We start from the raw sequence: 27,767 nt of genomic DNA, 5'->3' as shown, positions 1-27,767 counted from the left end.
ACTGTTCCCCCATGTGGAGCTGAGCCTCAGGGGGTGCCGGTGGGCAGGTGGCAGGCGAGCCCAGCTGCCCTTCTCAGTCCATCCCCGCAGAGCAGGGTTCTGTGGGTGACTCAGCTGGGTAAACACATCCCAGTAGGAGGGGACACTGTCTATATGAAAGTACAAAAGCAAAAAAACCCAAATCGGTCCTGACTCGTAGGTTAATAAATACTCCAGAGAAGACAGCTCTAACCACCGCCTCACCCCATGATACACGCACACAGCACAACGCCAAGCCGCCTGGTTGCACACACACACCTCTTAGGGACCCACACTGCCATGTGTCTGTGCTTGGGGACCTGTGACATTGGCTGGGTGGCATCATTGTAGCTTGTCCCTGGGGACACCTTCTCAAGGCCATTCTCCTGTCCTGTCCCAGCCTGCTGCATAGCTGCCTCTCCTCTTCCTCTCTTACCTTCTTCCCACCTCATTGTCACATAAGTCACCAAGCTGGGAGCTGCCTTCAGGATCCTCTCCTCAGGGTTCTGACTTTTTTGCACAGGGAACCCCTGGGCAAGTTTTGAACCTCTTTACAAAATAGTGTTTTAAAATGCCCCAAATAAAAGACATAGTAAAGCAAAGAAAACTAATTTTGTTGAAATAACAGTTCTATCCACTGACACCCCCACCCCTGCCCCTGGTCTAGACCGAAGGTTCTGCCCTGTCCCCTCCCATTTTCTGTAGATGAAGAACTGGATCTCTCTGTGGGAAGCAGGGTGAAAATGATTTACTTAGGGTTACACTGCTAAATAGGAATCAAACCGGAGTTAGCATCTAATCCTCCAGATTCCTGATCCAAAGCTCTGTTCAGTGTACGTGAGCTGCTCCCCAGCACATTTGCATTTTAAAGGAGGAGAACGCTAGCTGAAGCGGAAGAGTTCATGGTGTGTCGGGGCTCTGTGCACAGTCCACCTGAGGAATGCATCGTCTCCCCGCTTCTCCTCTGGGCACCCCCATGTCGTTCATGTGATGCTTTCTCCTTCAAACATGTCATGTTCCTTATCCAGATTAGTCCCTCTCAAATGTTCAGTTAGAAGAGGAGAAAGGGAGGGAAGGAAGGCAAGAAAGAGGGAGGAGGGTTGGTGAGCGAGTTAGCAGGGGGTTTGTTTCCTGCACCTGTGCTTCTCAAAGGGACTCCGAGTTTTCCTTCAGAGGGTGTATGATTTGTTTCTGACAGTCACTCGGCCATGGCGACAAAGCGTTTTAAGTGTTGGGCTGACGTCATTGTTGACCAGATGCCCCCAACCAGATGGCAAGTGTCTTTTTTTTCCAGAGATCCTGGACTTTCTCTGTGTTTCCTCTGTGTATTCCCCTCCTCGAGGAGAGGACTTCACAGAGTGCAACTGTCCCTGTGTCAGCCAGGAACTTGGATTTGGGAGATGTTTTCAGAACGTTGGGACCAGAGAGGAAGGGAAGGTTGAAATGTGCAAATAAGGCCTCCTGAGTGGGTGTGTGCTGTCTGCAGGGCAGACAGGGCAGAATTCTTCTGACGGGCACTCTTTCTCTGTTTGAAAATATCAGCCTTTACCCATCTCATTATTTTCCCCTTGCAACTCTCGCACAAGCCAACTATAAAAACATCCTCAAAGCCGTGTGTTTCATGTCTCTCTGATGCTCCCCAGAAATTGGTTTTCACTCGGGCAGGGAAGAAGCAGTGAGGTTGTTCTTTGATCCCTCAAAACCCTCCAGAATTGCTGCCTTTAATGCATAGAACTAATGGGGTTGGAACAGAACCACATCTTTTTCGGGATGATTCGGAATTTTAGATTGATGTAGAATGTATTGCTTTTTTCTCTCGATTTCAGTTTGAATCAGAAACTGCAACTGGAACAAGAGAAGCTCAGTTCTGATTATAACAAGCTGAAAATAGAGGACCAAGAGAGAGAAATGAAACTGGAAAAGCTCCTGTGAGTGCACTTTGAATATTTCCTCTGTTTACTCTCATCCTGGGAAGGTCTTAAAAAGCCTATTTTTGTGGTTCGGATACTCAAATATTCTGGTTAGGTTGGGACAATTTAAAAACAGACAATAGCTATTTGTGTGAGTTGGTTTGTTTTGTTGATGGATCTGAAGATGCCAGTGGTACCTAAGGAGATCGCCGATGCCCCTTTGGTGTGTTCATGATTCCCTTTTGTTTTTCAGATTGCTCAATGACAAAAGGGAACAAGCCAGGGAGGACCTCAAAGGTCTGGAAGAGACAGTGGTATGTCAATATGTTTCCCAACTCATTTTAGTCTCAAAGGTCAGATTAGTTTATGATTTGTTGAATTTGTTTATTCTAAAGTTCTATCTGTGCACACCTTTCGTGTATCTTTTTAGGTATAAAATATCCTTTGGGAAAGTGAGAGTTGTCAAATTAATCTCCTAGCTCTTGACAGAATGACTAACCATCAGTCCAACCATCCATCCATCCATCCGTCCATCCATCCACTTAGCGCTGTAATCCTGGAACCTCTGAGTAAAAATTGAACTAAATCGCAAATCAATGCCTACAATTTTACAGCCTCTGCACTCTGTGACTTACTTCCATTCAATAGTAACAGATATTTATGGAGTACCTACTAAGGGCTGGCATTCTTCTAGATGCTTCGCACGCACCAGTAAACAACAGATAGATCCTGGCTCTTGTGAAGCTTACCTTTAGCTCAGGGAGACACACAACAGATAACAAGGAAGTCAATCATGAACTCCGTTGGATGGCCACAGAAAGTGAGGAGCAGGGTAGTTGGGGGGCTCCAGGAGGAGGTGACATTTGAGCAGGGACTTGAAGCCATGGGGATGTCTGGGGCAGAGCCTTCCAGGCAGACGCAGCAGCTCGTGCCAAGGCCCTGAGGTGAGCCCATGCTTGGCACGTAGGGGGGCAGCAGCGAGGTCAGTGTGGCTGTGACCAAGTGAAAAAGGGGGGTAAGAGGTGGGCATGGAGAGGTCAAGGTGACAAAGTCAAGTTGCTCTGAGACCTGCAGGGTTTAGGGCAGGGGAGTAACAGATCCATTTACCTTTGGAAGGGCTTATCATTGGATATCCCAGCTGGTTTTCCCTGTCCTGCATCTGAATTCATTAGGTTCGTCTCCTCTGGTCAGTTTCTATTTCAGTTGCGCTGGAGGATGGCGGCCTGCTCTTTGGGCCTCACAGGCCCTTCAGAGTGCCACACAGCCTGTGTTTGAAGGCAGACCATCCCAGCATAGCCTGTCAATTTGGTGAAACGTGTCCAGTCATTTCACATGATACAGCAGAGGGACACTGTTCTATAGATACAGCCATGCATTTTGATTCCATTTGTGTGTCATGGCAGTTTCTGTGGGGCTGAGGCTGTTTCTTAAGGACCCGGTGACCCCAGGCCGTAGGCAGTTGGGTTGCTCAGGAGTGCACCTGAGCTGCGCCCTCTGCAGAACTCCAGGGCCAGTGCTTGTTGGTTCTCAAAGCCAGGTGGAAGAACAGGGCACAAAGCATTCGGGACAGAAGTAAGATGACTGTTCAAAGGAAATCGGACCTTTCAAGCATGCTGGACAAGACTATGGAAAGGGTGGCTGTAGGGGAAACTAAAAGGAAGCCACGAAATAGCTTCATGTATATCTGTTTTTACCACAGAAGTGATATTCATAATTATGATAAGAATTCAGAAAAATACGGACCATTAAAATGGTAACTATATTCCCATTAGCCGGAGACAAATGCTATTTCAGTATCTTATTTTCCTTTAGACCGTGAATGTGTCATCCCGTCATACCCAGCCTTCCACGCCCTCACACAGATGTTCTCTCTGTCACCTCTCTCTCATGGTCTCACTCACACTCGCATCCCCTCACCCACGCTCATACAGTCACTCATTCGCACACACTCATCCACGTTCACACCCATGCTCACTTACGCCACACCACACTCACGCTCACAGGCCCTCACTTTCCTGTTCTCACACCTGCACTCATCCACACACTCACACGCCTTCACTCATTCATGCACACGTACTTACAACTCACACACACTCAGTATACCCCCTAACACACTCAATTCACACTCACTAATGCTTATTCACACTTGCTCACACACGCACACTTTTGCTCATTCACGTGCACTCATTCACTTGCACACTTTTGCTCACCTTAACTCGCACATCTTCTCACACACCCACTCTCTCAGATTCTCATGCCTTCTCTCTTTATACTCACTCAGAACATATGCTTTTACATTTTTTAACAAGACGTTTTTCCTCACTGGCCTCCTTATATCTGTCCACGGGTTCTCTCCCCTTCCCACCTGCTCATTCACAGTCCCACGCTCACACTTACACATCGCTCCCACACACACCCTCCCTCACACACATCGCACACACGTGCTTTTTCAAAGTTTGGAACTCCCAGTATGTGCCATTTTAGTCTTGAATGTTTCACTTTCCAACATAACCCTCCCCAAGCCGTAAACGTTCTTCAGAAACAGGCTCGCTGTCCATGGCCGACCATTCTTGAGCCCTCCTTAGCTCAAGGCCTGTTCCATCTCCTTGAGTATTTGGGTGGGGTGGGGGATGGAACCTGCATCCAGGGGGGGAGTCTGTGACGCCAGTTCCAAAGATGACCTTGGAAAAGGCCGCCTGGCCATTGAGGCCACCTCTGTCACCCAGGCAGCCCGTCTTGCTTTAACAGGACACTTTGTCTGGGCTCGGGGGCTGGACCCTCCTCCTGCTGTGTGGATGGGCTTTCTGTTTCCACCCCTCTGGACCCACCCTCCGTGTCCATGTGGCAGGAAGCTGAGCCCTGAGCGATTACACAAAGGGCCGTGTCCTGTGTCAGTGGGGAAAGATCGGAGGGAAGTGAGTCGGGGGGGGGGGGGGGGTGGGGAATGGTAATGAATATGATGGAGGAGAATCTGTTGCTGCAGGAAGCCAAGTGATAGTCACCTCAGCGTAAATATGCATAAATAGAACTTATAAGCTATTTCCAAGTTCTTTAGTTCCCCCTCCCAGACTGTTGAATTCACCTAAAAAGAAACCTGAGGGAAAGTCACCAAACTTGGGATTCTATATAATTGGGTACTTATGCCCAAGGAAATGCCTGGCCCTCTGACAAGGCCCCGTGACTTCTCATTTCCCTTTCGTGTGGTGGTGTTTTTCATGGAAAGTATTTACTGTGATTACAGTTTAATCAGTAATAAAATCTCTGAAGTGGGAGGGAGAGCGTGCAGGGCAGGGGGCTGGGGACTGAGCTCCCTCAGGCAGAGGTGGGGATGAGTGTGTCTGCAGAAATGTGAGCACTGAGCTGCACCCCTGCACCTGCCTTGGAAGGCGGCTAAGCCTCAGGCAGGTACGATGTGCAGGGTATTCATAATAACTCCCTTTGGCTTCCTGCAGAAAGTAATTTGCTGCATCGGAGGAAGCAATTGACTTTAGGTGCTTCTCATTTCAACACAGAATTGCAAAATTGGACCCAGTCATACGACCTAAATTAACATAGGACCTTTATTCCAAGAAACTTAGTGTTTCCATAGCTGTATAGCCTATTTCTTCCTTTTTTTCTATGAGCATGTATGAGCTGCATCCCCTGACATGCTGTGTCAAAGTAGGTCAACTTAGACAAATTGAGAAGTATAAATGCGAGTTTATGTCTCTCGTCCTCCCTTATGGAAAAATATTTTGTAAGGAACTAATAACACATGGAGACTTGAATGGAAGGAAGTATTTCGGTTTTCTGATCTTGTTAACAAAGGTCGTTAGGTTTGACTCAGGCCTTTGTCTCAGCAATCGTAATTCCTAAGGGTTCATTTTTGGCATATAATCTAAAATGAAGGGAAAAAAATGCTCCTAAGAAGTTAATTATACTCAAAGTTATGACAACAACAACAACCACAACAAACAGTAAAAGCCTAATGAGGAAATGGCTATCATATGATGCACCGATAAATTAAAACTAGCTAATGTTTACTGAGCACTATGTGCCAGTATAAGGGTCATCTCATTTAATCTGACAATAACTGCCTTATCCATAAGCTCAGTGTTGCACAATAAACGAACCCGTGGACCAGGGCCAGAAGGGGGTGTAGAGACACGAAAAAGGTCAGTCATTAGGGTGGGAGAAATGGTGGCTAAATTTTCCTTTAACCTTGTTGACATTATATTTAATGCGATATGAGAAATTAGAAGGAAAAAAAATCTATTTTGGTACAACACAACCCACTAGGAATTCTGGTGAGAAAACTGTTGAATTTTTGTGGTTGAGGGGAAAAACAAAAGGGGTTCCACTCAGAACACAGCAAATGAGCAGGCTTCGTTCTAGTTTGCGGTTCACTGAGTTCCCAGCCTCTACGCCTTGGGTGCTGCCGAGGTCACACTGGGTGGAGGGGTAGCCCTGTGTGGTGAGCAAGTCAGAGGAAATGCAGGACCCTGGCCTCGATGGTGGGCTTGCAGAGCAGCTGGGGCGATGTCTGGGGTCGACGGTCTAGTGCCAGATGAGCAATAAATTCTGTGTCCCCCTCTTATGTGGCATTTTAACAATCTTCTCTTCCAGTCTCGAGAATTGCAGACTCTACATAATCTCCGTAAACTCTTCGTCCAGGATCTGACTGCCCGGGTTAAAAAAGTGAGTGCTATCTTGTGTGAATGGGACTGAGAAGAAAAGAAAAGATGGCCAGAATCATTTTCAGTTGAAGTATTACTTGCTTAAATTGGGGCTGGTTATGCTTAAACGTTAATTACTTCATGCCAGGGAATGTTATTAAAAGAATGTGCTAGAGGCAAAAATCACTGGGGAACATTTTTCCATCTGAGTTTTCCTTCCTAGTACAAGGAGGTTATAATCCTTTCCCAGGCCTTCATTTCAAAGAACACACATTTGTCTGACCATAGTGTGAAAATCACTGTGCACGATGCAGAGAAAGCCCAGACAGGCCTCGTCAGACAGCGTTCCCCAAGCCTGGTGAACAATGCTGTACATCTATAGGAGACACAAGGCTGGTGGCCGTTAGGGGGCCCGTGGGGCGAGGCCAGTGTAGGAAGCACTGTAACGTCCGGTGTCTTTAGCTCTTCCCAGCAACCATGGAAATGGTTCTCAGGGTTCTGTTTTGCAGATGTGGAAACAGGCTCAGAGGTTAAATAACTTGCCCAAGATCGCAGAGCTGGGGAGAGCCAGAGATAGGATTGGATGAGGTCCGAGAGCCTTCTGAATCTAAGCTGCTTTGATCTTGGGGAGTTTGGCGAGGTTTAAGGAGGGCATGCCTTTGCCAGTCTCAAGATCTGATAAATTTCAAGAGTTTACCCAGCACAGCACTCAGATGGATTAGTTTGAGATGGATTCATTAAGAATCTTCATGGAAGTGGAAGCTGAAGGGACAAGCAGAGGCCACTGAGAGTCCCAATGATAGCATAATAGGTCCCTGCCCACAGCTTGGTGATTTGTTATCCCAGGCGTGATGTTTGAAATCATCTTTAGGTCTTGGGTTTATGTTTCCACATTGTTTTTTCTCAGTCAATTTTGGAACACTTCCTTTTGGAAAGAAAAGTCTCTATTTACTATCTGTAAGGGAGAGGTATATTTCACAAAGAGAACTAATCTGTATTTTTCAAGAGATTTGAAGTTTTTCCCCCCCCCTCTAAAAATAAGACTTTAACACTTTTGACATCAACCAAGGAAATTAATTGGGAAGGTCATTGAGTCTAAACGTTTAGAACCTCTATTTATTTTCATTTTCAGAATAATGCTTGGTAGGATTGGAACTTAAAAAAAAATGGTTTAGAATGTATTGTCCACACTAAGCTGGGGCTGGGGGTGGCAATGTGCAGGCTTGTCTCGCTGACCCTTTGGTGTCGATGCAGAGTGTAGAGCTGGACAGCGATGATGGAGGAGGCAGTGCTGCCCAGAAGCAGAAAATTTCCTTCCTGGAGAATAACCTGGAGCAGCTCACTAAGGTTCACAAACAGGTAGGAGTCGGCCAGCTTCCTTCTGCTTCTCTCTCTCCTGGAAAGGAGCCCCGCCACATTTGGCCACAATGCAGGGAGATGGCTCTGATTTGGAAGAATGTTAGTGCTGGAAGGGTCCTGGGAATCCTTTGGTCCTCAGTGACTTCCCTTATATATATAAAATACTTTCATTTTATCAAAGCCAAATATACGGAATTGAGTTTGAGTTTTCTGGGGCTTGGGCAGTGAGATGTTGAGTCCTGTTATTTCAGCCTGCCTCCAGCCCCAACCCTACTGGCCTCAGGTCTCGCATGATGCCCCTAAGGCCCCTCTGGATCCAAAGACTCTGCAGAAGGCAAAGTGGAAGGACTGCCGAGCTGGTCCGTGCCCCTTGCTTTGACAGACGAGGACACCGATTTGCTTCATCCCATGGTTGGGAGAACCAGGACCAGGGTTGGCCCCCTCTCTGCTCTGTCACTCTTATCTCGGGCACCCTGTTAAGTTCTTGTGATGCCCTGGACTTTGTGTAGAGTCTCAGAGAGCAGTAACCATGTCCAAACCTACTGGCATTTAGGCAGACTATTTGTCTCCTTTCTGTTTGAATGCTGGGATGTTCATACCTGTTTTTCCCAAATCCTGAAGATTTGGGTATGATAGAAAGGGTCCATCTTTATGGGTCACATGGTTGAGGGGATGTCATTTCTCTTTGACTTAAGTGCTCTTCAACTTTACTGACGATGACATTGTTCCCCAGAGGGAGGACCACAGATTCAACCTGGTTGCAGTCATCCAAACACATCGTTGATGAGAAATATAAAAGCAAAAACTCCCAGGGATTAGGGCTCGGAAATTCATCAATTGTTTTACTTATGCGTTCAGTGATACTTATTAAAAACCTCCTGTCTGCAGGCACTGGAGCTGGTGCTGGGGATACAGGGGTGAAGAACGCAGATGTGGACCCGCCATAGTTCAGCCTTCACGTAGCACTTTCTGACTTTCAAAATTTTCTTTGATTCCACCGTGGTCCTGTTATGTCCTTTTTTTATAGACAAGCAGCCATAGACTTGTGGTCGAATGACTGGCACCAAGTCAGACGGCCAAGAAAAAATAGAGCTGGCTCTGGAGCCCACTCCTGACCCAGAGTGAGCGTGTTGCTTCTTAACTGAGGCTCTTAAATCATGAAAGAAGGAGTAGTACCCCCAAGTTACCTGTTACAGAGTGGGGTGCAAACCAGATGCTGCTGTAGGCAGTGGGTCCTCCATGGAAGGAGGTCTTCAGAGACTCTGGAATGTGTGTCTTTCAAAAGCACGTGAGTGCTTCTGCTCTACATTTCTTAGCTTCCACATGCTGACGTCAGAGCACTCAGTTTTCTCCCACTTTCCCCCCACCCACCCAAACAAGAGAGGAGTAAATCCTGCCCAAGCCTGCAAGTTGCCGGTACTAGACATGGCTTTTCGTTTTATTCTATACCCCTTCCCCCTTCCTCGTACCTGTGAGTCCTGTGTGTAGAAAATTGGAGTCCCAGAGTATGGGATTTTTATTTCCCTTTGCTGCTCCCGGACTTGATGGTCATAGGGACTTTGTACCGGCAGGCTGCGGTCAGTAGTGGCAGAGTCTGCTTCCCGCCGCTTTGCGATCGCATTCTCTGCCCACCCCTGCCCTCCCCGCTACGGGTCTGCCCCTCCTGCGGGCCCCACTGCCCTGCTGGTAACTCACCGCGCCCCCCGTCCTGCCCCCAGCTGGTCCGGGACAACGCAGACCTGCGCTGTGAGCTGCCCAAGCTGGAGAAACGGCTGCGTGCCACGGCGGAGCGCGTCAAGGCCCTGGAGAGCGCGCTGAAGGAGGCCAAGGAGAACGCCATGCGGGACCGCAAGCGCTACCAGCAGGAGGTGGATCGCATCAAGGAGGCCGTGCGGGCCAAGAACATGGCCAGGAGGGCCCACTCGGCCCAGATCGGTACGTGCCCTCCCACTGGCACAGGTGCCCTCACTAAGAGGTGAGGAAGCACTGATGCCCCGGAGCCGCTGGGCGCCCTGTGCGGGAGCATCCGAGAAGCGGCGTTCAGGCCTGCCTGACCCTCCCAGCACCCTGCCCTCCTCCTGGGAGAGCGGGAATGTCCGGCACCCGCTTCCTTACACTGAGAGATTCCGGCCTACGTTGTGGTCTTAAAAGCTGCTGGGCCGAGGAGAGAGGCCGGCTGGCCTAGGCCATAGGCAAAGGTGTTTGGCTGTAAACAGAGATACTATACTCCCAGACACACCAGAATATACAGCTATTTCTCAGTGAGGTCCGAAGGCCCCTTCTGCCCCGCCCTGGGTGGACCCCTGAAGGAGCTGTATGAGCCAGAAGCCTCGGAAAACGTTGCTTGTAAGTGCAGGTTTGGGAATGCCCGGCTCCCAGCCTAGCATCGGTGAGCGGTGTACGCTGCCAAGCTGGGGGTGCGGCCTGGACATTTAGCCCCTTCAGGACCGAGATGTGGGCATTCTGCATGTGCAGAGAATGAGCGCGTAGCTGCTGAGCCATAGTTCCCAGGATAGAACCACAGGAGTAGAAGGGACTTGGGGATGTTCTCTAGAGCGCTTGTTAACAAAATGGAAACACCTCCTATAACATGTAATGTCACTTACTCCCCAGGAGAGAGTGCTGTGCAGATATTCCGTGAACCAGCAACTGCATGTTTCTAGTTTTAAGATGTTGCTTTAGATTACTGGTTCATTGGCTTTTATACCCTTTGAATTTATTAATTTTATACACTTTGTAAACCTACTGAAAACTGTGGACTCTATCCCCAGAAATATGTATCACAGGCAGAATGCTGTGTCCAATGTCAGGGGCTCCACAGATGCCCTTGGAACCCGTGGGGGCCTGTGGACCTGCCTCAGATAAGACCGCAAGTCCTTTGTTTCTAATTTTTCTCAACATGAATTAAAATAATTGATAGATAAGTTCTTTCTGTCTCCTAAACATTGGGTGCCCTGATTAGCTAATTGAACTAATAGGAGGGCATACCTCCCGTTTTCAGAAATGTCTGGTGGTCAAGAACGGTGATGTTGATAAGAAGCGTGCCTGTGGGTTCTCACATGTGGACTGGAGGTATCTGGCTGTGGCTGTTGAAGCCCTTTCTGAATGTCTCTTCTCTCCTTTCTGTCGGTTGGATACAGCCAAGCCCATCCGCCCTGGACACTACCCAGCATCGTCTCCAACGGCTGTCCACGCCATCCGAGGGGGAGGAGGCAGCTCTTCAAACTCTACTCACTCCCAGAAATAAATACGAAGTGAGTCCCTGGTGTTGGGTGGTTTCTGTCCAGGGCAGCCCTGGGCCAGATCCCTGCCCCTGCTGGCTCCCAGACATACGCGTGTGGGCCCCGATCAGACCGGGAACAGCTCTTCTCCACTACAGGACGTGGGGTTCAGGTTATCAGGGATCTGAGCATATCCTCAAGTCAATCTAGAGTCCCAGAGTCTTCTACCTGGGGCCACCTTGTGCCAGCATCCCTCCAGGGATAGGTGAGGGTGTGGTGAATGAGTCACCTGAGTTTTCCTTTGTCTGTGGGACTCCCCTCTGTAGCTGGCATCCAAAAGGGCATTACCCATTTGTCAACGGATTTTACTCAGAACAGACAGACGTGGGTGGTTAAGTTTCAGGAACTTAATATGAAGAGCCAAAAATAAAAAGAAAAGAGTCACATAACAGAGTCAGATTTTTGTAATTACTGTCTGAACTGAACGAATGGAGTTTTTAAGAATTATGCTAATTTTATCTAGGTAGAGCCAGAACGCTTTCTTTGAGATGCTGGGCTGTAAACTTCTCCTTCTGCAATCCACACTCCCAGTATTGTTCTACCAGCAAAAAGGGCGAAAAAAGTGATATGCTTTGGAAGAGAGAAAGAGAGAGCACAGACCTATGCTTTTGTACCTGAATAGAGAAAAGAAGTTATTGGTTAGACAGGGCAGTCAACTAGGTGGCCAGAAAACTGTTTAGAAAAACCGACTTTGAACCAGTCACCGTGGATGGGAGGAGGTGGCTGCGAACGTCCTTGGACTCCAAGCTCTCACTGAGGAAGCTGTTTGCAAGGTGGGCGAGCTGGCACAGCAAAGCCTCAATGGCCAGGGCAACTTGGGAGAGCAGGGGTTCCTCATCCAGACCTTTTTGCACCAAGGTAAGGAAGGGGAACTGAAGAGCCCTCACTCAGGAGAGGTGACAGCCCTGCTCAGGAGGAAGCGTGGTGGCTGCACCCGATGACTTTCAGCTGTGCTGCCCCAGACGGCATTCAGGGAGCAGGACGGGCTGGTCAGAGTAACAGGAACAAGAGGGAAGGCCGGGGCTGCCTGGGAGTGGGCAACGTGTCCACCACTGTCTGCCATGTCCTAGGAGGGTGGGTGGGAAATTATCCTGGCAGCGGGCCACCCCATTCAGATCTGATCTCCACCTTCAGTCAGAAATAAAATAAAATTGGATATTATAAAATTGCTTTTGACTGCCATGTGGTCAGTTGGGGGCTTGACACTGGAAGGAAACTGTAAGACCAAGTTGGGCAGCTTAGAACAGAAAAGCCGAAAGCACTACTTCTTGAACTTTGGTAGGTGTCGCCATCATCTGGCGCCTGGAGACCAGGCTCATTGAAGTAGTATCCGGCCTGGGCCTTTGTACTTTTACTCAGTACCCCAGGTGGTTTTGTTTGCCACCAAAGCTGGAGAACTACTGTCCTAAAGTAAGAATGGCTTACACAGGATGGAAGTGTAATTCTCTATCACATAAAGGAAATTTGAAGTGGTCTGTCAAAGGCTGGGAAAAGGACTCCACAGTAATAACAGAAAACTAGCCTCTTAAATTTAGACTCATTGTCCTCAGCAAGTATTATACCTTCCTTCCTCAAAGTCACCTCAAAGCCGCCAGCATGACTTAAACAATTTATGTTTGAAATACAGTAAGCAGAGAGAAAGCAAGGAAGAGGCACATGCAGCTCTCCTGCTGAATCAGCTTCCTTTAAGCAACCTTCCCAGAAAGTCCCACATGTCCTGATGCCCACATCCCTCTGGTGGACCTGAGGCACACAGCTATATCCAGCTGCAAGGGCGGCTAGAAAACACGCTCTTTTAGTGGGGCGCACCACCGCCCCAAATAAACGTAGTGTTCTTTTGCTGAGTGCAGGGAGGTGGATGGTGGTATGGGCAGCCAGCACTATGCATTTATTGCACATTTAATGCAGCAGCACTGTGCTAGATGTAGGATCTACATTATCCCGTTTGAGGTAAGCACGCAGAGGGTTTTATGTTTCGCTCCCAGCGCGCTCTTAATAAATATTCCGGCCCTAGGCATTCTGGGTCCAGAGACTGCAGTGCTTAGTCACTTCCCTAATGCTGTCCCAAAAGGTCTGCCACCCCCACATTTGGTGTGAGGTACTTACAGCCAAATGTTGGCCACTCCTCACCCAAATATCCTCCTCTCACACCAAAGAATGAAAAGCAGTAGATCTAGTGAGACTTTTAAGACCTTCAAAGTGACAGAACCACCCTCACCCATCATGGTGATTCTTTCTTTACTCAAAGTGTTAATGAGTGAATGTGTGATTATTTTATCTGAAATTGGAACCTTCTTGACCCACTTTATATATACGTACAACTCCTGTAGCTGGGCGCTTTTCTCAATGTCACAAAACAAATGGGTCCCCTTACCTGTTGTCAGGATGGTGGTGTGGTTACGGTGCCCAGCTTTGAACAAGCGACCTGGTCAGTGTCCAGTTTTCTACTTTCTTCAAGTTATTTCATCTCAGAGTCGGTTTCCTCATCTGTGAAATAGGAGAATCCTTTCTCTGTGTCATTCGCATTGATACGAGGACTAAACGAGGTTGTGCTTCTAAGCTGCTTGGCGTACAACAAGCGCTCAAATAAAATGTCAGCTTCTCATATAGATTAGCAGTGCAGTGCTTGGTACATAGGTCATTGATAACTGTTGCTTTATAATCTCCTTTCATTCACATAGTTGTTACAAAATAATTTTTAGTCTTCTCTATAGCAGTAGATTATAACCACTGAGTAGGCAAGGGCCATCTGAGTATCCTGTTTGCTGCTATGAGCAGATAAAAGGGGTTTTAAAGTTACTATCATTTATTTACCTAAAAGTTATTAACAAGGGCATTGACTTTTTATGAAAATGACCAGGCGTTTGTCAGTGGAAGAAAAAAATAAAGGATAGTAACCAATGGAGTGTGGAATCATAATTGGAAGTGAGCAAAGAATCATTCTTAAAGAAATAACTGGAAATATGGAATTTATTGTTTAGATGAGATAAAACCCTTTTGTGATGGTATTTCTGGATCGTTGGTTTTCTAGTCTGAAGTGTGTCCGCCATGGGTGGAAGTGATCTCAGCTGCGGACTCAGCTGGTGGAGCCAGAGCGGCACATTCACACTTGAGGGGCATTGGGATATCTTTGGGATTTCCTGCTGCTTCATTTCAGAGTTCAACAAATATAATCACAAGTATTTTGGTGTGTTCTCAAGGTTTCAGAGGAACGGCAGGTGTAGAAATCAAGATATATAAACCAGCATGTAGAAATCAAAAGAACCCAGGGTAATTCTGGCTGTCTCATCTAGTTCATTCAAATGTAGGGGGCTGCCTCATGGGGTAGGAGACCATATTTTTCTGACTCCAAAACTGGACACGGGACAGTATATATAGTGCAGTAAGCAAAGGAAGGACATGGGATATGCGATTGGCCAGACCTGGGTTCCAGCCCTGGCCGTGGCTTCACTCCTGTGTGACATCGAGCCAGTTGTTTGATTTCCTTCAGCCTCAGTTTCCTCATTCACAAAATGGGATCAGGTATCGAGAGCATGTTCTGTACTTGGTTTAACAGCAAGTGACACAAAGAAGGCCCTATTCTTGCACAGTGATGTTTCTTTTTGGGGGGGTACCGAAAAAGAACATATAAACAAGGTAATTTCAAACAGTGGTAAGTGTTTTGAAGAAAATAAGAACAGGTTAATAGAATAGAGATGAGGGATGCTTATTTAGAAAGATAGGGAAGTGACATTTGAGCTAAGAACTGAGTAATGAAAAATGGCAGTCCCCCAAATGACCTGGGACAGAGTGACACACACTTGCTGGAAGGTGGGAATGACTGTGGCATATTTGGGGAGCCATGGAGGGCTGACAGGGCTAAAGCACAAAGAACAGGAGACCATCATATTTTGGGTTGTTGGGAAGGGAGGTGGGAACTGGATAAATGAGGCCGCGGAGGCCCAGGTGAGCAGTTTAGAGCGTAATCTAAGTGCGCGGGGCCACCGGAGGGGTTTTGGGATGGAAGTGACTGGACCTGGTTAGTGACGGGAAAGGGCCATCCTGGGCTGGGCTCTGGAGAAAGGGTGGGGGTGGGCTGGGATAAGAGCAGGGGCTCCTCTAGGGGCCTGTTGGGAATGTCTACATGGGAGAGAACAGCACGGGCTGAGGTGGGAGCAGCACAGATGGTGGCAAGTGGTCAGAGTCAGCCCGGGTGTGAGAGCTGAGGGTGGGAACAGCAGGTATGGGTGACACCCAAAAGTGGATCCTAGGTTTGGGCCCTGGCAACCAGGTAAATGCTGGTACCCTTTAGCATGACTGGGAAAATTGGTTGATGAACTGGTTTTATAGAAAAACCGCGAGTTTGGCTTTCATCATGATGCTGATTGTGAGATGCCTTAGACTTGCAGCCTGGCTCACCATCCGGTGTATATGGTGAGTAGGCAGTTGCAGCGATGCGTCTGCCGCTGAGGAGAAAAGTTGGGATTGAGGTGGTAGAGACGTATGACCTGTCCCTTGGGTTTAAGGCCGTGGGTCTGGAGGCGGTAACTTGGAAGATGGGTGGAGAGAGACAGAGAGGTCGGGGAGTTAGACCAGGCCCCTGGACTGGTCATAAAAAAGAGTGGGTATCAGCAACGGGGGTTTGCACTTCGTTTTTAAGATGGGAGCTATTATAGCTTACCTGTATGCAGATGGTAATGATCCAGCCGAGAGGGGAAATGGATCATGTCAGAGACGGAACAATTATAGGTACGGAGTACTGACTACATCAGAGGTCCTGTGATCCAGAGAATAAGTGGAGGCGACACTGGACCTAAGGTGACGAGAAGGCAGAGTAGAGAGTACAGATGCTGGTAGAGGTGGTGAATGGGGTGTGTGGGGAGGTGAAAGGGGTCTCATCTAAGTGCTTGTTTTCTCATGCAAGTAAGAAGCCACGTTATCAGCTGAGAGGGACTTGCAGGCTGGAGGAGAGAGGAGATGTGAAATAGCCCTCTCAGGCAGTGCTGAGAGTGTGTTCCAGGCCCCACGTTTAGTGCAGATACCATTTAAATACTTGTCCCGCTTCCTGGTTCTGAGGGCCATGGAATTTTGCTTCCTTTCCCCTCATGCTTTATCAAGCTGATGGGCACTTTTTCACATGTGTTCACCAGATGGCGCCAGTGGGGCATTGCTGAAACCAAGGCTGTTTTCTGAAAGGCTTTGGCAGGATGAATGGTCTTTTGGTTTTCCTATATTTAGACCATTATTTCTCAAACTTGAATAGCAAATAGAGTACTCTTAAAGGAGTAACGTCTCATAGAGTCCCAGCATGTAGTTAAATTATTTCAGTATGATATTTAAGTATTTGCAAATTTAAAACACCAGGCACTCCCTGTGCTTACAGATCTTACACAACTGTCACGTTAAAACACATGTACAAGTTAAATTAAAATGAAACCACAAATCAAAAATCTAAATCACCAACCGTAATATAATTTAAGGAAAGGAGATTTTTCGCTGAAAATAAAGAGCTAGGCACAGTGTGACTCTGGGAGGGGTTGCTTCTGGGAGCATTTGTCAGGCCTACACTTCCTTCTATGTGTCATGACGTAACTCAGTTCTTTTACCCCTTTCTCTGCATCCTAGCAGGCCTTCGTGTCATTCTGGCCTCTCGAGGCTGGGACGCCTCATTTTCCTTTCGAGTTCAGCTCTTTCCACTTTAGCCTGAAGAGGATGAGCGTTGTGAGGAGACGCGCCAGTTCGGTCTCAGTGTGAAGGGCGTGTGGGGCTGAGGTGGCAGAAATGCCTGGTTACAGAGTTGTCAGCTAGAGCACCTGTGAGGTTGGTGCAAAAGTAATTGCGGTTTTTGCCATGTTTCACCTTTTAAACAGCAGTTACTTTTGCACCAACCTAATAGGATACGCACATTTAACGCTTCAGGTTTTTGTGGCAAGAAAAAAAAAAAAGGAAAATATCGTGATAAGAAACAAAGACACAGGAAGCCTCTCATTGTGGGGATACAGATGAAGATGCTGGTATGTTGGGGACCGCACTTTTTTAAAAACCATACGTATTCAATCTGGAATAGTCATATCCTACTTCATAAAGTTTTGGTAAACTTTTGTCAAAGTATATTTGTAAAATCATAATGTTAGAGTCAGAAGGGACTCATTATAGGACATTTGAAGGAGCGATTCATGTGCGTACACTGTGTGCCTTTTCATGTTGTGAGGCATAAAGAAAACAGCTGTAGAAAAGGACTTGTGCAGTTTATAGCAGGGTCCTCTAGGTGAATGTAACTATAAAAAGCCATCAAAGGAGCCTGGGGGCTCTGTTCCGACCCACATGTGTCTGCTTTGTGTGCCATTCCCTGGGTCAGTGGCAGTCACTGTAGGACAGCTCTGTACTCTCCTCGTCAGGTATCAGCACTTCACGACCTTCATTGTGAATATATTTGTTAACAGAAGCAAAACTTTTAACTTTTTAAATGGCGGGATGGGAGCAGACACATAACAAGCGTCTGTGGGCTTTCACCTCCATTCCCTTTTGCCGCCCTGACGGTCAGCTGTGACCGAGGCCCTGTGTTGCCCTGTGCTGCCACATTCGGCATCTTCCGCCTGTTCCACTTGGCCCAGACACTGGGAACGCACGAATGACTTTCTACTCCAGGAAGTCTTGTCACAGGAAGCAGTACAGTATTTTCTAGCCTAACACTTAAACCTCAGGATTCCTAGGCTCTGAATGCCCCTGGCCGTTTCCCCACATCCACTACTCTCAGTGAAAGCCCTATGCTTTGGGTGCACTTAGACTGCTGCTCTACTTTCTTTGAACTGAGAAAGTTCCTTCTCTGAACAGCCTCCGCCCACCCCCACCTTACCCCCCACATTGCTGTCCTCACTCCACCCCAGGCAGAATGGATTTCTCTCTCTAAGCCCTTGACTAGACCAACAAGGCCTTTTCTATTTATTCCTTAGGTTCAGGCTGAGCTTCCCAAGCTGGCACTTACGCATTTATACTCTATTTGCTTTTCTGAGTCACTGTCTTTCCTTGTTACTCTTTTCTCTGTCCCAAACACCTGGGTCCGACCTGTCTTGCACCATTGTTAAGAGTTCACCTCGATTCTCCTGGTAGTGACACCTCAATCAATCACAAATAAAAAATATATACAGATGATGCACAAAGTAACTTTTGCCCACAGCAGAAATGGGTTCACTCCACACATGGAGGGTGGGCAAGGAGTTGCTTTCAGATTTAGCCCTCTGGAGCAGTGAGGCCGAGAAGCCTCATTTATAGCAGGTCACGTGGTATCCTTAAGCCACACACATGGTCTACATCTAAACTACTGGGCCATTCAACATGCTACTGCTACAGTCCTAGCTAGGAAGAGATTGAGTCACAAGAATCTGTATGCAATGGGGGCTCTTTGCTACAGGCAGGATAGCTGGGTGATTGTGGGTTCAGGATCTGGAGCTGCACTGCCTGGGGTTGAATCTGTCCTGGCTTGGCCACATACTGGGCAAGTTACTTCATCTCTGTGTTCCTCTGTGTCCTCTGAAATGTGGCCAGTGGCAGTTCCTACTGACAGAGGGGCTGTGAGGACTAACACAGGAATATAGACTACAGAGAGCTTAGATGAGTGCCTGGCACAGAGCAAGCACTCCGGTCCGCCTGTGGGGTCTTCATCGTCATCTACTCCGGTCTCATTCTGCCTTCTGCTTTCTAAAGAGGCACCGTGAACCGTAAAGCTCTCACAGCTTGTTAGTGGTAGGTCCTAGAGCTCTGATTTGCTCGCTATGCTGCAGTTTTCAAAGTTCCTGGCCTTAGGACCCTGTATATTCTTAAAAAGTTATCAATGACATCGAAGAGCTTTTATGTTTCTGGGCTATATCTGTTGATATGTTTTATATTGGAAATTGAAACAAAAATTGAAAAGACTACTACTGTTAACATAGATGCCATTTTTAATGAAAAGTAATTATTTTCCAAAACAGAAAACTTAGCAGAGAAGGGCATTGTTTTACATTGTTACAAATCTCATAGAGAAGTCGGATCAGTAGTATCATCACAGGTTGGTTCTGGGAATTGAATGAGATGGTGTGAAAGGAGTGAAAAGTCGTAGAAAAGTACCTGGCAAAAACTAGGCTGTCACAAATACTAGCCAATGTTGTGGCCTAAAAAGAATGGACGAGCCAAGACTTGAAGGAGAGAGGACAGAAGTAACGGCAGCTGGACACTATCGCACTGTACAATCTTGAATCTAGCCTCGTGGATTCAAAGGGAAGAAACATGGAGGACCTGGAAAAAAGAATTCCTTGTTTTGTCTGCGGTGCCGTGGGCTGCTCTGCTTGAAGTCTTCTCGACATCATGTTTCTCAGCTGTAAATTCAGAGCAACTGAAATTGTTCCTCCACAACAGATTGCACTAATTCTCCCGTGAGATAAATCTGCTTCTATTCAGTGGTGATACGTAAAAACACAATTGTTCATTCTTACAGTGTGGGAATTGAATTGTAGAAAAGCAAAAGGAAAGATAAAACTATATACTGTTTGGATTAAGTGTAAATCCACAGCAAGCAATTGCAAAACCCAGAGTTGTGGGGCGAGAAGGGGGGATCTCTAAATACTTTTCGCAAACCCTTATATAATTAGCTCCTTTCTTCAGCCTTCCCCACCCCTTCTAAAGAAAGGTGATTTTGTTTCCTTCTAAATCTGGTCACGCGTTGCCATTCTGATTTGGCATCTCCAGTTTGGCAGAGACCCAGGGACAGTCCAGTCAGGTCACTTGGTCTAGTACCTGCTTTCAGGCGAGTGAGTGATGGCTGTGAACCATCTCACAAGGTCAAAAGAACTGGGTTTGAAATGTCCTGGAGACTTGCCAACCTATCCGGTTGGTCAGTCTGTGTGATCAGAACAGTCATAAACGGTTTCCATTGAAGCTAACCCATTTACCTTTATAAGTTATATCCATTTTCTCTCCCAAATTTGTCTGAGGAGATGGACATCCAGGTAGTCGGGGAATGGATGGGAATATCCTAGTTGGATCTGTTTTTCTCGGGCGTGCTGGAAAGACTGCTTTGGCACACAGGCACGTAAAGATCTTTAACTCAGGATGAAGAACAACCTCTTCATGATAAAGGGCCTTTTATTAGTGGAGTTCCTGTGTTTCCTTTCGGCAACCGGTCACAATTTCAGTTCTCTTCTCTCATCCCCCTTAGGGTGACTAAACTAAACAGGTTGGGCCTCCTTTGTGGCCCCCTGTTTCTTCTAAACTGTTAGCCAAAACATGCTGAATCTCGCACAGGAGGGCAGTGAGGGGTTTGAATGAAAGACCTTCTTGTGGAAATCATGTCACTTCATGGTCTGCTGGAGTTATTCGGGCCGCCTCGTTGAGTTTGGCTCTGTCAACATCTGTTGGCAGCAGTCACTGCATTAAGCCATAATCCGACAATTTACGGGATGTGCTCCGTACCTCCCTGCTTCCAGGCACACAGGAAGACCATCTCATCTGAGCAGGGTCACCTTTACGTGATTCTGAGACGATGTGCTTGGAAAAGCGAACCTGTAAGGAAAGTGAAATGGAGGCTCCAGTGGTGGTCTTCAGGAAGCATTCCTGGGCCTATTGGTTTCCAGCTCCCAGTGGATTTACGTGACAACTGTGGCCACGCTTTTAGGTTTTTCATTTGTGGTCCTTACCTTAAGCATAAAATCTCACCAGAAAGGCTAAACATTAAAGAAATCTTTGTCCTTCTCAAAGACAAATCTATCTGTGACTTCTAAAAATAATGTAAATATAAGGTTATTGAAACCATTTTTAATTGAGCATCTTTGCAATTGTGAGCATTATACTTTTGGAGCAAGAGATAGTAGTTACCAAATGAGTTCCCTGAGTATTTTTTGTGTCAGGGAGGAGGTGATATTCTTAAAAAGAACTGGTTCTCTTTTTTTTCTATTCAATTTCTGTTCTACTCGTATATTCCTCTTTTTTTTTACCCACTTTGCTGTTACCTACTTTTATAATTCCTTTCCACACCCTGATTTTTTCTATTTATTTATAATTTTCACTCTTCTTTATACAAAATATGTGAAGTTGCTTACATTATTATAACTCATAAATCTAGAGAGTAAAGAGACAAGAATTGGAGAGAGAGTGAGTACTGTAGTAGGAATCGAGATAGTTATCACAGTTGACACTGAATCTGCATCTGAGCCTTCTAGAGGCAAAAACAGGAAACACTGTCAGGTTATGGAGTTGTTTTTAAAATCAAAAGAGTAGTTGGGTTTTTCTTTGTCTGTCTTAGTTCCTGTGCCGGGCAATTCCCACAGTTTCCTCAGGGATGAGGCTCTACTCAGCCCTGTGGTTGTGTCCCACCCAATAGCCAGGAGCTCTGCATAAAACCCGCAGGCGAGGTCATAGACAGTCCTAGGGCTTCTGGGGGAACTCGAACTTCTCTGTTTCTTGCTGACAGCCGACATTATTGAATTGGCCCAAAGGCCTGGCCTCTGGGTCAGGACCAGTCCAGTCTTTCGTCCTGGAGACCTGACTGATCAGGTGAACGTCTGGTGGGAAGTGGAGTGAAATCAAAGGGAGCACGGGACTGAGTAACTTCATTACCCTGTGCAAGTGAAACAAGCCTTTCGGGACTGGGCGCCTCTCTCTTGGAGAGATTGCCTGGAGTAGGGGCTGTGTCTGACTTGCCTTGGCATCCCAAGCGCTGGCAAGTGACAAATGGAATTCAACTTCCCCCTAGGAATGAGAAAATGCGTCATGTTACCCTGAGTATTTATAGTGTCAATAGATACTGACTTTTTGGAAGAGACTGTTGTCAGGGCTGAACACTTAAAGCAAAAGTAGTAAGTAGGAGGCTATGCTGTCCAAGCAGCTGGCCACTGAGCACTGGAAATACGGCCAAGTTCAAGTGAGATGTGCTGAAAGTGTAAAATACACAGCAGATTGCAAACACTGGCCAAAAAAACTGAAATAGCTCAGTAGTAATATTGTAATGTAAAATACCTCAACATGTAATGCTGATTATGTGTTGAAATAACATATTGAATATATTGCGTTAAATAAAACATATTAAAATTAATTTTACCTGTTTCTTTTCACTTTTTAATATGGCCACTTGAAAATTTTAAATTATGTGGCTTGCATGGTATTTCTATTGGACAGCTCTGGTATAAATATCTAGAATTAAAAAAAATGTTTTTCTGTGAGGAGTGAATTTCCCTGTGTTCTCTAACACCTGTGTTCTCTCTTTGGTTCTCTTTCAACAGATCTGACTCTCCATGTAGCATGTCAAGGACGACATTAATCACCAATTCCTTTATTTTTTTTCCCCTCCTACACAATTTCCATTTTCTTTTACACTTGCTTACCCCAGCCATCTGCAGTATACCAGTTTCAGGTATTTGAGCTGTGTAGAATTTCTGTGTACAGCTGTGTGCTTGGACTTTTCTCTTCCTGAGAAATCTGAAGGGGATGATTACAGAAGATCCACTTACTCCTGGAAACCATTGCTGCGGACCCGGCCTCGGGGCCTTGGGTGGTCTCTGGGCAGTCCTTGGAGCCTCCTTTCTCGGCACTTTCCCAGCAAACGCCCTAACGTGCCATGATCACGACACTCTGCCGCAACTGTCTGGTTTCCTGTAAAATAAACACATTACTTTATATTTTTAGGGAACAAAAAAAAGTGCTGCTATCGGGTTCAAAATTTTCATTCTGAACACTTTTCCAAAACAAATTACTCCAAGGAAGCATTTTGAATACGCTGGTCACATCTTTGGATCTGTAAAATACACCTTTTTAGTATGGCACCCGTTAAAGTGCAAAGCAAATTTCTCCAAGGCAGAAAAACAATCTGACAGTAGCAGTGTAGAATTTGTTCATTCAAACATCTGTGTAAATGCGAAAAATCATGAAATTCACCTCTGGGCTGCTTGCTATTGAACCTGCAGCAACTCGTCTCAGCCAGCCCGTCATTCCTTCAGAAGTGTTGAAAATGCTGCTAAGTTGGGGGAGTGAAAATGGGCCTGCCCCCCTCCTCCCTGATGCTATTAGAGCTTTGGGATGGTCTCTTTCGCTAGGGAACCATCTTGAGCCTTGAGGGGGTATTGCTGCCAAAATCCAGGATCATTCCAGCGGTTGAAAGAGGAAGCCCTGGGGAGGAAATAATTGACAAATTTTTGTGCCTATGAATAAGTTGCCATGAATAAGTTGTTATTTTAACCCATCGTTGCTGACTGAGTTTCTCTTCGGCATCAAATAGATAGGTTTCATCATCTTAGAAGAAATCAGAATGGGTGTTTTTTGTTTTCTTTTTTTTTTAATATTTAGCTACTACTGTATTCAAATACATGAATCTAAAGCTGAATCAACCCTTACTTCCAGGTGTAAATATTAAAATGATTGATTTCCAAGTGGTAAAATTTTCAGGGAAACTGACAAGGATTCAATTAAATTGGTCTTCTGTGCTGCTACTGTTTTGACAAATTCGAGGGTAAGTCAATGGCAACCAAACGAATCTCGGTGAAAAGCACCCATCTTATCATTGTGCCTGCCCAAGATGAGCGAGCTGGCACTGTCCCTGCTGCTGTCACCACTAGAATGAAATGTATGCCGGGGGAGATACTGGGCTTTCTCGTGGCTATGTGGGTGGAAGGGTGTGTGTGTGTGTGTGTGTGTGTGTGTGTGTGTGTGTGTGTGTAAGAGAAAGAGGATAAATCACTAAGGACTGTGAATTGACTTCCAAACTCGTGTGTAAAATTCCCTAACAAAGCAAAGCTGCTTTGACTTAATTTATTTGTTAAATGTTGCACTTTTTTTATGTGTGTTTTGTTTGGGGGGGGGAGTAAGGAGAGACGAGGGTGAATTCTACTGAATTATTTATTTGCTAAAGATGACAGTTTTGCATTCGTTTGCATTTTTAACATTCTGTTTGATTTTATGTTGTTGCCAGTGAAATAAAACGGCTCGATTGCTATTTGCAGTATGATAGAAGGGTCCTTAGGGCAGGTTTTGCAAACCTCATCAGGTGATAACATGCCATAGATTATAACTACATCTGATTTTAAAAGCAAAAACATTACATTGGTCTTTGAGAAGATTGCCAATTAATAATTGTTATACCACTACTGTCTTACTATATTACTTTGTGTTTGGAAATTGAACAAACGTCAGTAATTTCTTTTTGGTTCTCTTGTTAATAGATAATTTTAGACTTTTTTTCCAAAGTAATTTGTCCCTGGGTACCCGTTTTCTACTTTAAAGAATTGCTTGGTCCTTTCATGTTTCAAAAAGAAACATTCACTTATAATTCTTTCCATATTTCTTGATCTCTACAAGAGACTCAGAAAATTCACTTTACTTTTATTCACAGAGAAAGTTGGCTTTGATGTCTCTTAAAGATAATTCTGCTAGTTGCTGATCAGCCAGTCAGTTCACCTAGCTTTGATCTTTATAGGACCTCTAAACTAATTTTCCTATGCTGTGATTAATACGTAGGCAGATTATTGGAACGGATTTTATAGTATATTCAAATGGATCCCTAAATATTTGTGTAATAAGCTAATATCAGGACTATATACTCTGTAGGCCACTTACTTTAAAAAGTCACATTTATGTAATTTTTGTATTTTTAGACTATTTCTCCTTTACATTTGGACTCTAAATGTGAAAACCACACTTCTGAATGGCCAAGCCTATGGTTATATTTTTGGTTGTATGTTGCTTTGTGTGTGTGTGTGTGCTTTTGGTTGTGATGCGGTGTCATTATCTCTATGGATATTTTACTATGTCATGCTACTTCTTGAAAGTGTACTCTCGGTGATTCTATACGGGATACCAGACTGTTTAACAAATCTACCTCAGATAGTGGATTGTTAATTAGAGGAAGGCTGTTGGGATATCAAGATTTATGGGTTTGGAGAAAACAATACGTGTTTCGGTCTGTTACTAGAAATTTCTGTATAAGCATCATCTCAAAACTTTAGTGTTGAATGGCAGGTAGTAGGGAGAACAAAGTGTGAATTAAGACTTAAGAGTATCATATGATTAAGAAATTAGAATTCATAGATGTATTGGGATAAATGAAGGAATAAAAATGTCTGTCTAGAATGTAGCATCTATGTTTTGAAGCCCTAAATGCACACAGGGAAGTGATATGCCTGTCCAAGGCCAGACCAAGCTATCACAGGACTCACAGAGGAATGTCAGGTCTTTTTCCTACAGGAATAACCGAAACAAAAAAAGCTCTTAACAGTCCCCAATTTGAAGGGCATTTTTTTTTTTAGCATGGCAGAAGACATTTGGACTATGGCTGAATGACGTATTGGGGGAGTTTCTCCCTGGCAGGGGGCAGGGGGAGGATTTTACTTCATCACTTCATTGTCTCACCCTTGAGCAAGTTGAGGGAACCATCATAGTCTACAATGGCTTCATTGAACACTACAATTTAGACTTCTCAAAAGTATTGAACAAGGGCCTGGTCATTGCCGAAGGAAGCACCACTCCATGAAGCCGGCTTACACTTTACAAATTGTGTATCAGTTTTAAATACTTTTCATTGTGTGGCAGATGTAGGGGAATAGGGCACTCTGTAGAATTATTCATGTCTAGTTTGTAAAGTATTAGCGTGTACTGCAGATGTGTATTCTCCGGGCTTTATGTATCTGTACAGTAACTTTCATTAAAAAATTGTGGACACTTGTTTTGGTGATTTGAGGGGGAGATGGCAGTTTATATCAAGTAATGATGCTGTAATATAGTACATACAATAAAATATCTGGAAGTAACCCTCCTTGGCCCATGGAAAATTTGGTTATCTTCTAGTTCTAACATGAAGATGTATGGATACTGGCAGACTGCATGTTGTATAATTTGAAAAATACTAAAAGTGGAAAATAAAATTGAACTAAACTTTGGTTGCTCTGATTTTTCTTATTTGAGCCACCCCAAAGGTACTCTTATTAAGGCTTCACTGCCAGTGTTAGGGTGAGATGTTTTCTGGCCTCCAAAGGAGTTCATTTCAGTGAGTGGAGTCAAATTCAAAGGATGCGCAATCAACCTTGAGCTGTTTGTCTTTTACTTTGCCTCAGTATCTGTTATTAATATTTTTCATTGAAGAACCAAGAAAACCTGACATTTGTTCCTTCACTGAAAGATAGCAACTGATGTGAATAAGCGTCTTCACTTTTTTTTTTTTTTTTTAAAGATTTTATCGGGGAAGGGGAACAGGACTTTTATTGGGGAACAGTGTGTACTTCCAGGCCTGTTTTCCAAATCAAGTTGTTGTCCTTTGAATCTTAGTTGTGGAGGGTGCCGTTCAGCTTCAAGTTGTCCTTTCAGTCTTAGTTGTGGCGCAGCTCAGCTCCAGGTCCAGTTGCCGTTGCTAGTTGCAGGGGGGCACAGCCCACCATCCCTTAGTGGGAGTTGAAACCGGCAACCTTGTGGTTGAGAGGACACGCTCCAACCAACTGAGCCATCCGGGAGCTCAGCTGCAGCTCAGCTCAAGGTGCCGTGTTCAACCTTAGTTGCAGGGGGCGGAGCCCACCATCCCTTTGCCGGACTCAAGGAGTTGAACAGGCAACCTTGTGGTTGAGAGCCCACTGGCCCATGTGGGAATCGAACCGGCAGCCTTTGGAGTTAGGACACGGAGCTCTAACCGCCTGAGCCACCGGGCCGGCCCAGCGTCTTCACTTTTTAAGGTAGAATTGAGTTAAAGCTCAGTAGACCCGAGGATTAACTGAGTTTCTGAAAGGAACTTGCCCTAATGTTTCAGAACATTGGAGCTCTGTATTTTTTGAAAGATTATTGGTATCATCTGAGAAGGGTTGGGGTGTTTGTCTTTCCCATTAAGCTACTGATCGTTAGTATTAAGGTGCAGGTCTAAGCGCTTGTGAGAGGACACTGGGGTGTGAAGCCTTTGGAGAGTAACAGGCTTATTTTTACCTGCTCTCTGAGCAAGGAACTTCCCTACTTTGGGTCCCCGGGTCCTGCGGCCACACGCGAATTTTGCATGTAAAACACTCATTCTCACTCTTGGTTTGGTCGGTGTTGCATGCGAGCCAGACAGTAAACTGCTTTAATCAATCAAAAGTGGGAAGAGTGGATGCCAAATGAACATTTTATAAGTGGAATTGAGGGCACGGCAAATGATGTGCTTTTATGATGTCTTATCCATCCTGAAATTGTTTCCCAAAGAACTTGGAAGAGGCAGTTGCCAGATACTGGATTGATTAAAGGTGACTGACGTAGTAAAGCTTCAAACGTAGTGGATAAATAAGCAGAAGCCTGTATATTTGTAATGGGAAAGCAGTCCTCCGAAAGAACCTGATTAGAAAGCAAATTTCACTCTCAGTGGGAAATGACCCCACAGTCCCCAGAACGCAGAGGCTCTGCAATGCAGTAGGATTGCGTTGATACCCACTGTTCCCAAGATTCCCGCAAGTCTATCTCGAGGTTTCCTGTTCCTTCATGCTCTGAACAGTGTTTGGGCTGGGCCTTGGAACTACAGGGCTGGAGCATCTGTGGGGAATGTGGAACTAGAGCTACGATCTGCAAAGGCAATTACCGGTGACGTGTGCCTTGGC

At 45.7% G+C, this 27,767-nt stretch overlaps 1 protein-coding gene across 1 annotated transcript in view; it reads left to right on the top strand.

Annotated features, from left to right (window-relative positions):
* The window catches only part of KIF5C (kinesin family member 5C), a 143,348-nt gene extending 118,425 nt beyond the window's left edge, over nt 1–24,923 (top strand). The window contains 7 exon segments of the mRNA XM_033111683.1: nt 1,845–1,946; nt 2,182–2,242; nt 6,534–6,605; nt 7,838–7,942; nt 9,661–9,877; nt 11,083–11,196; nt 22,455–24,923. Of these exon segments, the coding sequence (XP_032967574.1) occupies nt 1,845–1,946; nt 2,182–2,242; nt 6,534–6,605; nt 7,838–7,942; nt 9,661–9,877; nt 11,083–11,189 (664 nt within the window). The 3' untranslated portion in view covers nt 11,190–11,196; nt 22,455–24,923.
* Nucleotides 24,924–27,767: the final 2,844 nt, after the last annotated feature.

The sequence above is a fragment of the Rhinolophus ferrumequinum genome, chromosome 8 (genome assembly GCF_004115265.2).
Source record: "Rhinolophus ferrumequinum isolate MPI-CBG mRhiFer1 chromosome 8, mRhiFer1_v1.p, whole genome shotgun sequence".
Taxonomy (NCBI): domain Eukaryota; kingdom Metazoa; phylum Chordata; class Mammalia; order Chiroptera; family Rhinolophidae; genus Rhinolophus; species Rhinolophus ferrumequinum.
This window is presented reverse-complemented; position numbering and strand designations above follow the sequence as displayed.